We start from the raw sequence: 18,540 nt of genomic DNA on the forward strand, positions 1-18,540 counted from the left end.
CTGAAGGCCACGGTCAAAGAAATCTGGAGTTCCATACCACCTCAGCAGTGCCACAAACTGATCACCTCCATGCCACACCAAATTGAGGCAGTTATTACGGCAAAAGGAGCCCCTACAAAGTATTGAGTACATGTACAGTAAATGAAAATACTTTACAGAATGCCAAAAATTCACAAAAAGGTTTTTTTTATCTTTATTTTTTTCTGATGAAGTATTCTAATTTGTAGAGATTGTGAATAGTTGGTTTTTTGTTAAATATGAGCCAAAACAATCACAATTAAAATAACCAAAGTCTTAAAACTACTTCAGTCTGTGTGCATTTAATGTATTTAATACATAAGTTTCACAATTTGAGTTGAATTCTTGAAATAAATGAACTTTTCCATGACATTCTCATTCATTGAGATGCACCAGTATGTTTGCTTGTAGACACGATTTAATCTCTGTGTTAGTAGTTTTAATGGTAATATTGAGTAACTTGTTTAATTAGACATAATGACAACACTGACTTATAATAATTCATATGATTTGCAAATAGTAGGGATACACCCTTGCATATACTACTTCAGCACAATACATTTTTAATGCTTTTAAAATTCAAGTAGAAATTTGTGTCATTCTCATATGATTTGCAGCCTTTTGCAATTAAGCAATTCAGTACTTCATTCTCCCACAGATTGCAACTCAATGGTCTAGTTGTGACCAGTTTCCTCTTTATTTGCTCTTCTTAAGGTTTCTTTGTGGTCTTCATGTGCCATTGCTACTTCCTGACACTGAAATATGTCATCTTTCTTCATCTTACTTTTTGTATTGAGTTTTGTAATATTTTAGTTTTGCGAATTCTATTTTCTTAATTCCCTTTAAATGACACTTGTTTGTACACCGCATTTATGCTCAATTGTCCTATTCATTTGAATTCATTGGTTTGTCTCTTTTCATACATTATTGTGCACTGAACTTGTACTTTAATTTTATTTCAATGTACACCACTTAAGTTACTAAACTTTTGATTTAAATTGATCTTAAGATACAAAGGCAGTATAGTAAATGTAAGGTACTAAAACAAATGTAACCTTTTTATCTTTTAATTTCTATCTTCTTTCTCAGGCATATTAGCCATGCTGACCTGAAATGCTCTACGTTCTGGCGCAGAGCGAGTGTTGGAGCCACAGTTTGTGCTATGCTTGGCTTTGTCATGTACAGGGCCCTACTCAGATCTAGATGAGCAGACCCAAAAACGTAACTCACTTTTGTCTCCAAATGTCTGAAGGACTGTTTGCAGTCCAAAATCAACCAAGTGTGAGACAAGACAGGAAGCCACATCTTCGGCTTGTAAAAATAAGAAACCGCGCATACCCTCAGTGTTCTATAATTTATTTGCATGCTTTAATATTTGACAATGTCTGAACAGAACAATAATATGAAAGTGGACAACTGTACCCCCCCCCCCCAACTTTTCGCAACTTTTCAATAAACAGATCCCTCAACAATATATTTTTGTGAAATCAAAACACTTTTTTATGCAGAGAATGTTCAGTGGAAATGACAGTGGAAAACTAACACTTTAATCCTATTCAGTTCCACACAAGAGGTAAAAAAAATAAAAATAAACAGCTTTTACAAGTGTATCACATAATACAAATGCTGTCTTGTATCATAACTATTTTGTGCTACAGACATAAAGCAGTTAATTTCTCTTTAGAAAAAGGCTGTAAGCTGACATTCTGTATTTGTAGCATTAAAACAAAGTACCATTAACATGAAGGTATGGATGAAAGATGAAAAGACCTATTTCATGCTAAAAACCACTTTTAATGCTGATGATTCAGAAAGGTTTTGTGGGTGAGCTGGAGCTGGCATCACCATGAACGTCAACACTTCAGTAGTCACTTCCCAGTCAATACATTTTGTTAAATCAATTGACATAATGATTTTCATTGCTGAACAAGGGGGCCCCAGAGCTGTTTGCTTCCTCCAGTTTTGAAATATCAGTGTGACATCTTGTGGCTTTTCCTTTGGTGGGCCGCACCCCTGCCATATCCTCATAAACAGGAACTACAGGCTGTGGCTTTCTACGGTTAAGACATTTACACTGTGTGAAAGAAAATTGTTAGAAGGGAGGGTTAACCGAAATGTTGAATATATACCATACATCTCTCTCTCTCTCTCTCTCTCTATATATATATATACATAAGTATAGAGAGAGAGAGAGAGAGAGAGAGAGAGAGAGAGAGTCTGAAAGACAACTTCTTTAAACCACATATAAAATGGCAAATTGATGTCACATAAGATTTAAAGGCAAATATAGGTCAAATGACTGAGAAGTATTCCAATTACTTTGTTTTAAATAAATACAAATTTAATCAACAGTTTAAGAATTTGTATTTTAATATTGGATTATTGGATATTAATTTTTTTGAACCAATATTATAATACAAAAACAACAACAACAACAACAAAAACATTAAGTTAAAAGTAACCTGAAATGAGATGATGCATATATATATATATATATATATATATATATATATATATATATATATATGGTTTTCTTATATCTTTTTTGTAATGTAATCATTAACGTATTCCCAATGATGAGGGCCATAACACCACTTTTTGGGTAAAAATTAAATGATAACCATGGCCCTATTGTTATATGCACTTTCTTCAAATTAAATTTAAAAGCAGCCCTCCTTGATTATAATTAGGAGTGTGTTGTATTTCGATCTTATTTCTTCTTGGCCAGAGAACAACCAAGTAAAACTTGGCAAGGGTTACTCCACTCTCCCCTAAAAATCTAATTAAAGAATTAAATACTTACACAGTAAGCCATAGTGAGTGCGAAAACCAGAACAATCATCAGACATGCACCTCCAGAGATCACATACATCAATGGCAGGTAACTTGAACAATTACAAGACTCATGAGCTGCAACATAGTCACAACAAAAACACACACATAAAGAAAAAAAAAGTTTAACAATATAATCTTTTGTAGCATCATATACACAGGAAATGTCAATGGATGAATTTCTTACTCAGTGGAAACAAACAATATCCCCATGTGCTGAGGTGAAATGCCTAAGTCACATTATATATATATATATATATATATATATATATATATATATACATATATATATATATATATATATATAATGTATGCAAACTACAAACAGTGTCTGTGAATCACACACAACTGTGAATCAATCAACAGGATACAATTCATTGTCTTACTGTTGCATCCAAAAACAGCCTGCTACAATGCATAAAATCATGCTCCAAGTTAAATATTTTCAGTTGTAAATGAAGTGTATTCTGATTTATCTTTTTTTTAAGAGAACGGTATATTGAATGCTAGATTAACCTGTTCTGGACTATTTACTGTTTTGGAGGAGATGTTACTATAGACACTGATGGTTTCATGTAAACAAATTTTTTAATTGATATCAGTAAAGGTCACCTACAGAGGTTTTCAACATAAATGAAGAACTCCATCTTGCCAGGAATGTTCTTGTCATATGGAAGATCACCATAGTGGAATTCACAGTGGTACACATCTGTGTCCTGTCCTTCCAGGTTTGAGATTGTCAGATGAACTGTGTGGCTGTCCAACTCATTACGTACAGTGATGCGATCCTTGTCATCAGATTTATCAATAAATGGTGGGAAATCTTTAGAAAGATACAGCACTCGTCTGGACTGTAGCAACCTGCGTTTCAGTGAAAAGGCAAATGGTTTTTCTTCTTGATTTGCCGATTCACAGGAAATGTCAATGGATGAATTTCTTACTCTGTGGATATAAACAATGCCCCCATGTGCTGAGGTGAAATAGCTTAAAGTTAGTCACATTTTATAGATGAGTCAAATGTATTGCAAAACACATGCAACTTACACAGTTTCCTAACACAACTGCTCTAGACATTCAAAATAAAATTCAGCATTAAGTCTTATGACAACACTTTTGCTGCATAAATGTAGCATGTCTGACTGCAAAGTGTTGTGGACAAAGATTTCTGCCAGTAAACTTTGGTTTCACCGCAGACCAATTCATAAAATTACCACAATATATTCAGTCTTTTACATTGAAATAATTATAAATTAAAACAAAAAGTTTTACAGAGTGAAATATGAACTTACCAGTTACAGAAGGGGTGATCAGAAACAAGAGAACAACATGAGCATACTTAAAACCAAACATTATTAAAAAGTAAATCAAAGAAAATAGTGACTTTGATTTGAAAGCCAGATAGTCTCCGAGCGTAAATCATGCCACGTAAAAATGAGGAGCACAGTGTTTAGACTCCACCTTGAAGACTGAAGAGGAAAAGGAAACAAGAGTGGTTTGTCAACTTCAGTTTCATCATCGATTTTTGTATATAGTCATCTTCAAATTGAAAAACTGACTGTTCCTTACTGTCCTCTTCAATTACTGACAAACTATTTTCCTGCTTTGACGCATTCAATCTGTATTGTAAAGTGCTATACTATATAAATAAAGGTGACTTGTTTAAAAAGTCAAAAATGTAGTGTATTTAATAATAATGTCACACTTTAAGTTTGGGGACCAATTCTTAATATTAACTAACTATTAGAGGAAGTCGTGGCCATGTGGTTAGAGAGTTTGACTCCCAACCCTAAGGTTGTGGGTTCAAGTCTTGGGCCGGCAATACCTCGACTTTAGTTGCCCTTGAGCAAGGCACCGAACCTCTAACTGCTCCCTGGGTGCCGCAGCATAAATGGCTGCCCACTGCTCTGGGTGTGTGTTCACGGTGTAAATGCAGAGCACAAATTCTGAGTATGGGTCTTTGGCTGTATGTCACATCACTATTAAATACATCAAAAAACTTTGTATTACTTATGAACAGTTTGTAAGGCAGTTAAGTTTATGGGGTTAAGGGATGTAGAATGTGTGGTCATGTAGAATTAGGCAGTATCTTGAAATGGCAAAGAATGACATTGTTAGATTTCTGTGTCTAATGTGAATTGTGTTTAGTGTTTTGCAAAACAATGTGTGTAGTGTTTTACAAAAAGTGTGAGGCTGAGAATGCGCTTATAGTTTGTATAGTATATCTGGGCTGAGGTTTTGCTTTTTGAGTGTAAGGTTTTACTAGCTGTTCACTAGCCACTCTTCTCTCTAGAAATATGGCAAATAGTCTTAGAGTTCATACTTGACTAACTGGGGCCCAGGTCAGGAAGCAGACAGACTGGCTAAACCAACCGTCTGCTAGCTGCCTCCCGTCACAGAGGTCAGTTAATTTTCAGCACATAGAGACTCTTTCACCTAGAAATCACACTATAGAGACTGTGTCTGTTCCCCGAACTTGAAAATACAAAAAAATGTCCAAACCAAGTCTAAAAGTCTAAAAGGCAAAGGGGGAGGAGTTACTTCAATTTATAACAACGTTTTCAGGATTTCTCAGAGGGCAGGCTTCAAGTATAACTCGTTTGAAGGAATGGTGCTACATATAACATTATCCAGAGAAACAAATGTTAATGATAAATCCCCTGTTATGTTTGTACTGGCTATTGTATACAGGCCACCAGGCCACCATACAGACTTTATGAAAGAGTTTGGTGATTTTACATCCGAGTTAGTTCTGGCTGCAGATAAAGTTTTAATAGTTGGTGATTTTAAAATCCATGTCGATAATGAAAAAGATGCATTGGGGTCAGCATTTATAGACATTCTGAACTCTATTGGTGTTAGACAACACGTTTCAGGACCTACTCATTGTCGAAATCATACTCTAGATTTAATACTGTCACATGGAATTGGTGTTGATAGTGTTGAAATTATTCAGCCAAGTGATGAAATCTCAGATCATTATTTAGTTCTGTGCAAACTTCATATAGCCAAAATTGTAAATTCTACTTCTTGTTACAAGTATGGAAGAACCATCACTTCTACTACAAAAGACTGCTTTTTAAGTTATCTTCCTGATGTATTCAAATTCCTTAGCATATTCAAAACGTCAGAACAACTTGATGTTGTAACAGAAACTATGGACTCTCTCTTTTCTAGCACTTTAAATACAGTTGCTCCTTTACACTTAAGGAAGGTTAAGGAAAACAGTTTGACACCATGGTATAATTAGCATACTCGCACCCTAAAGAGAGCAGCCTAAATCCTAAATGGAGCACAGCTGGAGGAAAACAAAACTAGAGGTATTTCGTATTGCTTGGCGGGAAAGTAACATATCCTACAGAAAAGCATTAAAAACCGCTAGATCTGATTACTTTATGAACTACTTTACTTCTAAAATCGATACTATTAGAGATAAAATTCCAACCATTCAGCCGTCAGCTACAGTATCACATCAGACAGTGCACTATAGACCCCCTGAGGAACAGTTCCACTCATTCTCTACTATAGGAGAGGAAGAATTATATAAACTTGTTAAACCATCTAAACCAACAACATGTATGTTAGACCCTATACCATCTAAGCTCCTAAAAGAGGTGCTTCCAGAAGTCATAGATCCTCTTCTGACTATTATTAATTCCTCATTGTCATTAGGATATGTCCCCAAAACATTCAAACTGGCTGTTATTAAAGGGTTACTTCACCCAAATATTTAATTAATGTCATTAATAACTCTCCCGTATGCTGTTCCAAACATGTAAGACCTCCTTTTATCTTCGGAGCACAGTTTAAGATATTTTAGATTTAGTCCAAGAGCTCTCAGTCCCTCCATTGAACCTGTGTGTACGGTATACTGTCCATGTCCAGAAAGGTAAGAAAAACGTCATCAAAGTAGTCCATGTGACATCAGAGGGTCAGTTAGAATTTTTTTAAGCATCGAAAAATACATTTTGGTCCAAAAATAGCAAAAACGACGACTTTATTCAGCATTGTCTTCTCTTCCTTGTCTGTGAGAGAAAGATTTCAAATCAAAGCAGTCTGGATATCTGGTTTGGGAACGAATCATTCAGTTCCCCAAATTGAACTGAATCGTTTTAAACGGTTCGCATCTCTAATGCTCATTAATCCACAAATGACTTAAACTGTTAACTTTTTCAGTGTACTGTTTGAGTGCATGCATTACTCCGGGATATTGGTTTGTTTGAACTCAGAGGGAGTGTCAGCCACATTAAAAAAAAGTTAACATCTTAAGTCATTTGTGGATTAATGCGTATTAGACATGCGAACTGTTTAAAACGATTCAGTTCGGTTTGGTGAACTGAATGATTCGTTCGCGAACCGGATATCCAGACTGCTTTGATTTGAACTCTCTCTCACAACAGACACGGAAGAGAAGACAATGCTGAATAAAGTCGTTGTTTTTGCTATTTTTTGACCAAAATGTATGTATTTTTGATGCTTCAAAAAATTACAACGGACCCTCTGATGTCACATGGACTACTTTGTTGATGTTTTTCTTACCTTTCTGGACATGGACAGTATACCGTACACACAGCTTCAATGGAGGGACTGAGAGCTCTCGGACTAAATCTAAAATATCTTAAACTGTGTTCCGAAGATAAAAGGAGGTCTTACATGTTTGGAACAGCATAAGGGTGAGTTATAAATGACACAATTTTCATTTTTGGGCGAACTAACCGTTTAAGACTCTCATCAAAAAACACAACTTGACCCCAAAGAACTAGTTAATTATAGACCAATCTCGAATCTCCCTTTTCTGTCCAAGATACTAGAAAAGGTGGTATCCTCACAATTATATTCCTTCTTAGAGAAAAATGGCATATGTGAGGATTTCCAGTCAGGATTTAGACCGTATCATAGTACTGAGACTGCTCTCCTTAGAGTTACAAATGATCTGCTCTTATCATCTGATCGTGGGTGTATCTCTCTATTAGTTTTATTGGATCTTAGTGCTGCGTTTGACACAATTGACCACAGCATTCTTTTGCATAGACTTGAACACTTTGTTGGCATCAGTGGAAGTGCATTAGCATGGTTTAAATTGTACTTATATGACTGCCATCAGTTTGTAGCAGTGAATGAAGATGTATCATATCGATCACAAGTGCATGGAGTATGGAGTACCTCAAGGCTCAGTACTAGGGCTGCTACTCTTCTTTATATGTTACCCTTGGGAGATATCATCAGGAAACATGGTGTTAGCTTTCACTGTTATGCTGATGATACTCAGCTCTATATTTCCTCGTGGCCCGGTGAAACACACCAATTTGAAAAACTAATGGAATGCATAGTCAAGGTAAAAAACTGGATGACGAGTAATTTTTTACTGCTAAATTCAGAAAAAAACAGAGGTGTTAATTATAGGACCTAAAAACTCTGCTCGATATAACCTAGAACACTGTCTAAGACTTGATGGTTGCTCTGTCATTCTTCGTCATCAGTTAGGAACCTAAGTGTGCTATTTGATCCCAATCTTTCCTTAGAAAGCCACGTTTCTAGCATTTGTAAAACTGCATTTTTCCATCTCAAAATATATATCTAAATTACGGCCTATGCTCTCAATGTCAAATGCAGAAATGTTAATCCATGCATTTATGACCTCAAGGTTAGATTATTGTAATGCTTTATTGGGTGGTTGTTCTGCAGGCTTAGTAAACAAACTACAGCTAGTCCAAATTGCAGCAGCAAGAGTTCATACTAGAACCAGAAAGTATGACCATATTAGCCCGGTCCTGTCATCGCTGCACTGGCTCCCTATCAAACATTGTATAGATTTTAAAATATTGCTTATTACTTATAAAGCCCTGAATGGTTTAGCACCTCAGTATTTGAATGAGCTCCTTTTACATTATACTCCTCTACGTCCGTTACGTTCTCAAAACTCAGGCAATTTGATAATTCCTAGAATATCAAAATCAACTGCGGGCGGCAGATCCTTTTCCTATTTGGCACCTAAACTCTGGAATAACCTACCTAATATTGTTCGGGAGGCAGACACACTCTTGCAGTTTAAATCTAGATTAAAGACCCATCTCTTTAACCTGGCATACACATAACATACTAATATGCTTTTAATATCCAAATCCGTTAAAGGATTTTTAGGCTGCATTAATTAGGTAAACCGGAACCGGAAACTCTTCACATAACACCCTATGTACTTGCTACATCATTAGAAGAATGGCATCTACGCTAATATTAGTCTGTTTCTCTTTTGTTCCAAGGTCACCGTGGCCACCAGATCCAGTCTGTGTCCAGATCAGAGGATCACTGCAGTCACCCGGATCCAGTACGTATCCAGACCAGATGGTGGAGCAGCACCTATAGAATGGACCTCTACTGCCCTGAAAGACAGCGGAGACCAGGACAACTAGAGCCCCAGATACAGATCCCCTGTAAAGACCTTGTCTCAGAGGACCACCAGGACAAGACCACAGGAAACAGATGATTCTTCTGCACAATCTGACTTTGCTGCAGCATGGAATTGAACTACTGGTTTCGTCTGGAGAACTGGCCCCCCAACTGAGCCTGGTTTCTCCCAAGGTTTTTTTCTCCATTCTGTCACCGATGGAGTTTCGGTTCCTTGCCGCTGTTGCCTCTGGCTTGCTTAGTTGGGGTCACTTCATCTACAGCGATATCATTGACTTGATTGCAAATGAATGCACAGACACTTTTTAAACTGAACAGAGATGACATAACTGAATTCAATGATGAACTGCCTTTAACTATCATTTTGCATTATTGAGACACTGTTTTCCAAATGAATGTTGTACAGTTGCTTTGACGCAATGTATTTTGTTTAAAGCGCTATATAAATAAAGGTGACTTTGACTTTGTGTGTTATTTTTAATTTTAGCGTGTAAGCAATCATAAAAAAAAAAAAAAAAAACTAATTCACAGGATCAATAGTTATACTGCCTCTTAGTGGAAATACAGAGAACACAACACAGACACATTGGTAAACAGAAAGGCTAATGGTCATTTCACTACAGATAAACCAGGGGAACATTGGGTGACATGAACATGCTGTTTCACATCTGAGAGGGTAGGAAAGCAAGTAGTCAAAAAGGATTGTAATGTATAAACTATATGAGAAGATTCATTTGGTCAAGTTATTAAAATGACAAAATCATTCGAGCAAAAAAGGCAAACTCCAGCATATCATGGAATAATAGCAAAAGGCTCATAACACCCCCCCACCACCAAAAAAAAAAAAAAACAGGGACACACTGACTACAATGTAATCAGTTATTATTTTGTTTCTCCCTTTGTTATTTATCAGCCTACAGCAGGCATTCTCGTGGGACTCACTTTGGCTGCTACTTTCATAGCGTATCACCAAATAACTGATACGCTGCGAGAGTAAAAAGATTAGGCTAGCTTACTCCTCATTGAAAAAGTTTTTAAAAAGGTCTTTCAAAAAAGGTTTATTATACAATGAATTATATCCCTATAATTAAAATTATTACCACTGCAATTGTCAATGAAAAAGCTTTAGGTAATTTCAAGCACCGACTAAAAAACAAACAAACAAACACCCCCCCCCCCCCCACTAACCTATGTTCGGGCCACAAGAGAAATATTAAGGGAGTAAATGAAAACATTTAGCAAGCCTATACCGTAATCAGCATATGAAGTAGATTTGTCTCTCATCGCCTCTGACAGATATGAGCCGTTAATGCATCGACAGATGTCGAAAGCGGCACCAGTTTTTACCTTCACTTTCTTGTGAATCGACAGAGATTAAGAGGTTAACCACATGACTCTTGCGTAAAATTAGCACGTTGCTTGTGTAATATTGTATATAGCCTTCCTGGTTTAAAACAAATATTTATTGCGATGTAACCAGGCCATCAAATCACCACCCTTGAATTTGTGGTTGGGGGCTGTGGATATTCGCCACGCCACTGGACTATGTACGTTAGTTAGCATAGTGCCCGCTCAATTTTGCAAAGGTCCACCTTAAAATACTAATTATTTAAAACATCTTTAAAGACACCTTGCTACTCATTATCTGTAAAGAAAAATTCACAATTATCACTGCTGTAGGCAGACTACAATAAATAATAATAAAAAAAAAACATTTCTTAATGCTTTGCATTAAAATATAACAAATATATAATAACAAAATATCGTAAACTTCACCTTTGTAAGGGGTGTTGTTTTGCGGCTTTTTAAAATGCAATAGGTGAAGTAAAAATTTGGTAAAATGTGGGTTTCAAGTTTCAAGATTATTCCAGGAAAAACATGGCCTCTCGACCCATAGTTCCACAAATCATACTGACATGGCAGATAGTCTTTTCTTCATTCCATGATATATATACACTGCCAATCTCCATGCATACCCTGAAATCACAAACACTTGACACACCAATACAAACATTACCAACAAGAACAAGGTCACCTAAGTATTTATTGTTCAAATCCTCATATAAAAATCAATCATACAAAAATGCTTATCATCTTGTATCAGAGAAATATTTGATGGTAACTTACAGTAACTACAGATTCTCTCTGCGATTGGTGTATTACTCCATCTGCCTGTTTCTAAAGCAAGATGATGACTTGAACATCTAAAAAGGAATAATGATCGTACCAGCTGCATGTTAGACATGGATGCAATGTAGCTCTCTTGTATCAATGAAGACTTGCAATGTGAACATATATTTAACTTATTTTACAAAACTGATGTATACCATGCCTCATGTGTTTTTTCTTTTAATCGTTGGTTAAGAATAGCTGTAAATGTTCTAATATTACCTACACTTTGAGTTTCCAAGGCACTAGAAAAACCATAAAAATATAGCAGAATATACGAGTTGTTTTTCTACCTACTTCATCCAATTGATAAAGCATATTATAAAATTTGTTTGGATAACGATAATTGGACATGTAGACACCAGTTTTATCCAATAAATGATACATCTTTTCATATAAGAAGTGGATAATACAAGTCTACACAGATCACCCAAGACAGCCACATTGCTCAAACTTGTACTGATTTGCAGGAGTTGTTTTTTTATTTTTTACAAAAAGATACCTGAATATTTCCAATTCACTCCACTGGTTCAAAACCCCATATCTCAGATCCATTATAAAGTATAGGTGCAACCATGTGATCAAACAAACACAAAGATTGATTGCAGCTAATTTTATGTTTACGAACAAACCTTAGCAAAGAAAGCATTGTTTCAGTAACCCTCCAATTGTATCTGCTATTAGCTATATCATCAACAAATAACAAGGTCTGTGCTTCTGTCATACTTTCATTCTGATTACCTTTACAATTATTCTTCAGCATTGTTATATATTAATTTAAAGATTAAATAAAAGCAGACTCACCATGCAAGTTCTGTCTTACACCAGTGGTGCAATTAAAATACTCTGTTAGACCATTGATTCCTTTCACAGATGATTTAAGTTTAGAATACCTCAATACACTAAAAACTTTTCCACCAATGAAATTCTTAATGAGAGTGAAATACAAAAGATTACGTTGGACACTGTCAAAAGCTTTAGAGAAATCAATAAATATACAATACATCCTTTTTGCTTTGTAATATATTTCTGAACCACTGAATATAAAATAAAAATATTATTCACTGTAGAATAACCTGACTTATACCCGGCTTTTTCTTCATAAAAGATATTACATAAGACACCAATCTCCCTTTCAAGACCTTTGTAAAAAATTTACCAAGCACATTAAGTCAAGTCACCTTTATTTATATAGCGCTCGATTGTGTCAACGCAACTGGACAACATTAATTAGGAAAACTGTCAATAATGGAAAATGACAGTTAAAGGCAGTTCATCACTGAATTCAGTGATGTCATCTCTGTTCAGTTAAATAGTGTCTGTGCATTTATTTGAAATCAAGTCAACGATATCGCTGTAGATGAAGTGACCCCAACTAAACAAGCCAGAGGCGACAGCAGCAAGGAACCAAAACTCCATCGGTGACAGAATGGAGAAAAAAACCTTGGGAGAAACCAGGCTCAGTCGGGGGGGCAGTTCTCCTCTGACCAGACGAAACCAGCAGTTCAATTCCAGGCTGCAGCAAAGTCAGATTGGCAGAAGAATCAACTGTTTCCTGTGGTCTTGCAACAGTTAAGCAATGAGATCCCCCTATAATTTCCTACATTTTTATCACCCCTCTTGTATAGCGGACAAATCACAGCCTCACACCAGATCTCTAGAAAGTCTCCTGTCTCTAATATTTTGTTATATAAAAAGAGCTTTAACGGACATGACATATGTGATGCAGCTTTCAGCATATCAACAATAATGCCATCTGGTCCAGGCTCCTTTCCATTACTCATTGACATAATAGCTTTAAAAATCTCATAAGTAATACTACTATGTAAAACTTCATGATTATTCAAACAATCTGTTTTCAAAATCCGCATATATATAAAATTTAGAATCCAATAATAACTTTATATATATTCTAGCCACTTATGTGCAATATTATTAGACTGTATATTATTAAACCTTCCATAATTTAGAATTTTCTTCCACAATTGCTGTTTTCATATTTTCCTGTAGTATATTACCTAAAACATTTAATTATACTGTTTTTTTCTTTCTATTACATAATTTTCGTTTCACAAGAATATAATTGTTCATAGTCCCCACATTACCTGTTCTTCTAAATTGATAAAAAAAAAAAAAAAAAAAAAAATATATATATATATATATATATATATATATTGAGCCATGTTTCCATTCAGTAAATAAAATAATCTTTGCAAAAACTGCCTTTCACCATAAGTAACCCATTTAAATCTTGTCCAGAGTCTTACATCACTGGGATTTTTTTTGTTGGCATTTCTGTCCTTGATTCAACACTACTTAACCTCATGGTGTATAATAATGGGAAGTGATCAGAAATATCTACATATACAATCTCAAAATCCTAACATGTGTAAAGAGTTCACTGGATATAATACAATAATCAATCACACTACATCCAGCTGTTGATATGAATTTATACTCTCCATCAGTATCTTTTCTGTTTCTTCCATTGAAAAAATGAATATTTAAATTATGACATATCTAAAAGGCAATGACCAAATGTATTAACAACCTTATATATTTTGATTTTCTATACCCTTCAAACTACCACATGATATATATTCAAAATCATCACACTTGTTACCAGTTCTTGCATTAAAGTCCCCCCCAATAATTAACTTTACATCTTCTCTGACTACTCTAACACTCACTTTTAGAATTTAATTTTCCAAAGAACGTATACCATTTTTCTCTTTTCTACCTCAATATGAATTAGATCCCTCAGGGAAGATATAAGTAAAAGTAAGAATGATGTTATCCTAAAATAATCCGCTCTTTTTGTCTGAAAATAAAAATATGCAGCCAGTTGCTTGTTCACAAATCCAAGAAAAATATTTCACAATAGAATCATGTACATACATACAGATACCTCTAATGTTTGACACACGCTTATGCACAAGACAAAAACATGTATAATCAGCCAATAAATGACAAAACTCAGTCTCATCTTGTGACCAAACTTCACTCAAACTATTAATAGTTTCCCCACAAGGTCTCTAATAACTCACTATTGTTGACCTTAGGCTTTAATTCCTGAACATTCCATGAGATTATAGTGAGTTATATTGGGCCTAGGCCATCGTCCTACCTTATACGAGTGTCAGATGTTCCTTAATTGTTTAATCCAATTTCAACCATAGACATAAGTATAAACTCTACCGTCCACAAGTAATTTTTCAAAACGAAGAGACATCCGTATATTTGGTTGATTTTGACGTAGCGTTTGTATGTAATTAATCACCTTTCTCTTTATCTCACGCAACTGAGCACTAAGGTCTTCCAACACCCGAATTCGGCCATTTATTCCATCATCTTCGGTGTTACATCCTTCAAGCCATTCCTGTGCTTTCTGTCGTACTTTCTGCAGAATCTCTTCCTTATCTTTCCACCTGGTGAAACGGACCAGACTCACTCTTCCAGGTGATCTCTAGGACTAGCTGTAGTTTGTTTACTAAGTGTGCAGAACAACCACCCAATAAAACCTTACAATAATCTAACCTTGAGTTATGCATTTGACATTGAGAGTATAGACCGTAATTTAGATATATTTTTGAGATGGAAAATGCAGTTTTACACATGCTAGAAACATGGCTTTCTAAGAAAAGATTTTGATCAAATAGCACACCTAGGTTCCTAACTGATGACGAAAAAGCAGTTCTTCATGGGCAAAGTCAAGTCACCAGTGTTCTTCATGGGCAAAGTCAAGTCATCAGTGTTCTTCATGGGCAAAGTCAAGTCACCAGTGTTCTTCATGAGCAAGGGCAAGTCACCATTGATCTTCATGGGCTAAGGCAAGTCACCAGTGTTCTTCATGGGCAAAGTCAATTTACCGACTATCTTCATGGGAAAAGGCAAGTCACCATTGATCTTCATGAGCAAAGTCTGGTCACCTATGATCTTCATGAGCAGAGTCAAGTCACCATTGATCTTCCTGAATCCAGTCTAAAGACCAAGGATCTATCAGAATCTCTCCATGTCTCTGCGGAACTACCAGAGCCTCTCCATGTCTCTGCTGAACTACCAGAGCCTCTCCAGAGCCTCTCTGAGGACTCAACTTATCCTGTCGTGGCAACAGAGGCCACCCTTAACCTGTTCATGTTCTCTGTTTCAGACTTGCCTAACTAGACTTGCTCTCCTGTGTCATCGATCCCAATGTGTTGGTCTTCTGTGTCACCCTGGTGGGCTTCTGTCTCGACTGCACGGATGTGGTGGTCTTCTGCGACGTCCTGGTGGGCTTTTGTCTCGACAGCATGGCTCAAGTTCCACCTTGCTCCACCCTGGATTCCTGCCCTGTTGGTTCAGCCCTGGGCCCCTGAACTTTCTGTTCTCTCCTGGCCTTGTGTTTTGTTGTTGTTTTGTTTTAGTTTTTTGTTTTCTCTCTGTTTCCCTCTGTGGACCTGTCCCTCCATACCTCCCCCTGGTCCTCCGCCGGTCCACCTCCCTCCTCGTCTCGTTGTTGTTGTTTTGTTTTTTGGCACTTCCTGTCTCTGTTACCCTCTATTACCTGGCTTTCCATCCTTCCTTCTGGTCCTCCGCCGGTCCACCTCCCTCCTGGTCTCCTTGTTTTTGTTTTTGTTTTTTGCACTTCCTGTCTCTGTTTCCCTCTATTACCTGGCCCTCCGTCCCTCCCCCTGGTCCTCCGCCGGTCCACCTCCCTCCTGGTCTCTGTGTTCCTTGGGTTGTTCTTATGTTCGGGTGGAGCATCTCTGTAGATGAGGGGGTAATGTCACGGTGTCTGTTCTGTGTTTCCCTAGGTCTCCACTAGTGGTCTCACTTCCCCATAGGCACCTCACCACAGGCACTACAATTCCCACAAGGCCTTGTCCCTTCATCATAGTAATTGCACTCCTGTTAATTGCACTCAGGTGTATTCACTTCATAGTCATTACCCTGCCTATTTAAACCGGTTTGTTTCATGGAGTCCTTACTTTCTGTCACCCAGTTTCCTCGCGTTCCTAGTTTTCGAGTTCCTGTTCCTGTTTGCTTGCTTGTTTGTTTGTGTTTTGGACTGATTTTTGGTTTTGACCCCCTGCTTGTTGGATTCTGATTTTGGATTACCCATTAAAACTCTCAATGCTTTTGGATCTCTCGTCTCCTGTGTCCCCGATCGTTACGCTAAAAAACAATTTTCATTGACTAAAACTAGACTAAATGCAGTGCCAGCGCGGGCTTTGTTGGTGCCCTTGGCAAGATTTTAGATTTCGCACATAGGTATTTCTTCACGCCTAATTATCATACCCATACCTTTTATTTACATTTTGTGCACACAGTACGAATGCCTGATTATACACTTTTTGGTGAATTAAAAGCCGGCAGTAATGTAATTGTAAGGCTATTTCAAAATACTACATAAACATATGAAGTTGTTACCTTTTTTTTTTTTTTTTACCTCTATATTGATATTTTTATGCTCCTCTTCTTTGCATCGCTTCCTGCCTTGTGTCTCTGATTACATTTTTTCACTCATTAAAAAAAAAAAAAAAAATTATACTTTAAAGAGCACATAAATGGCAAAACTATTTTAACTGCGTGTCATGCATAATTAATGCATTTTGATGATGCATTATAATTGATGCAGAATGTGTTATGATTATGTTATGTGAATTGTTAACTGTCAGAAATTATTTTGCTTAATATGGGTGTGGGAGCACATGATGGACTTTCGACCAAAAAATAAATACAACTTTCCTGCAGCAACTCCTAGTCATTTTGCACCCCTAGGCAATGGCTTATGTTGCCTATGCCACGGCCCAGCCCTGACTAAATGTCATCGTTTTTGTTAACTAAATCTAGTCGAAAACAGTCATGGATAATTCTGTGTAAAATAAGACTAAAATGCTCAGACTTTTAGTTGACCGAAACTTGACTAGACTAAAAAGAATATGAACATGACTAAAACTAATAAAAACTAAAATGACAGCTTCACACAAAGACTAGACAAACTCAAATTAAAACAGGCTGCCAAAAACAACACTAGTTGTGAGTGTGTGGGCACAGCCTCCGTGCTGCCATATCCAACTATTATACACGTTTTTTTGACTTGTCTTTTCCACTTAATTTGACACGTTAGTAATTTAATAAAGTAGGAAGATGCAGTTTTGGGTCAGCTATATCTTTATCTTATCTCATTTTCAAAATATTTTAATAATTTGGGTTGATTTCTTTATATTTATTGATAGGTTTTTGTTTATTTCAACAACAATATCTGGCAACACTTAAACCTGCGGTAATCAAAAAAAGTCCATGGACAGGTTACTGCTGTCAAGATACACATTTGGTAAGAGAAACAACAACAACAACAACAACAAAAATAATATTGAAATTATCTGTTAGAAACATAATCAACGCTGTCAAAATCTGTACCATTTAACACTAGTACAGAGATCTGTACAACAAGTAGGTAACAGAATAAAATAAAATATGCAAACACTAGCCATGAAAAACTATGTCAAGTCATTCAGTATAGTAGTTAGATTTTTACAAATACTATATAATCATTATATAGTTATCAGCTATATAATGGTTATAAAAACTATAAAAACAGCAATATGCGTGGTTGCATGAACTGATACAATTTTCCACCCCATAAGTTAAGTATTAACAAATTTCGATGCAATAAATAGGGTATGATTTAAAAATGATCATTCCTCCAAAACAGAGAATCTTTTACAAACATCTGCATTATGGTCTCTTTTAAAGCATTAATAGTGCATAGAATTAGCACAATTCTATAATAAGGGGGTTATTATAGAAACCCATTGGACCTAATTTTCAAAGCCTGGCTATGGACATTTGCATACACTTATATAACTTTGTAAGAAGTATATTAAATATGTACAGTAAGAGTCTTTTTTTATCCTGTGGCCAAACAGTGCTTACTGTATTACTCAAGATTGTTGGAAATGCATCTCTTTTGGCACCTCATGCTGCATTACAATATAACAAAATTGACGATTTACATTATTATTATTTTTTATTATCTTTACTAGTGGAATGTGTAGATAACAACTTAGACTGGTACTGTATATTGTGTATTAAAATCCAAGTAATGACACATGAAAAGTATGAGCATGTACAGTA

At 36.1% G+C, this 18,540-nt stretch overlaps 1 protein-coding gene across 1 annotated transcript; it reads right to left on the reverse strand.

Annotated features, from left to right (window-relative positions):
• Window positions 1-1,353: 1,353 nt before the first annotated feature.
• Window positions 1,354-4,326, reverse strand: LOC113050699 (uncharacterized). The gene is made up of 4 exons (XM_026213927.1): window positions 4,140-4,326; window positions 3,467-3,820; window positions 2,822-2,928; window positions 1,354-2,092 (listed from the first exon to the last, which is right to left on the reverse strand). The coding sequence occupies exons 1-4, from the start codon at window positions 4,198-4,200 to the stop codon at window positions 1,916-1,918; spliced, it is 699 nt and encodes a 232-aa protein (XP_026069712.1). The 5' UTR covers window positions 4,201-4,326; the 3' UTR covers window positions 1,354-1,915.
• Window positions 4,327-18,540: the final 14,214 nt, after the last annotated feature.

This window comes from Carassius auratus, chromosome 31 (assembly GCF_003368295.1).
Source record: "Carassius auratus strain Wakin chromosome 31, ASM336829v1, whole genome shotgun sequence".
In the NCBI taxonomy this organism is placed as follows: Eukaryota; Metazoa; Chordata; class Actinopteri; order Cypriniformes; family Cyprinidae; genus Carassius; species Carassius auratus.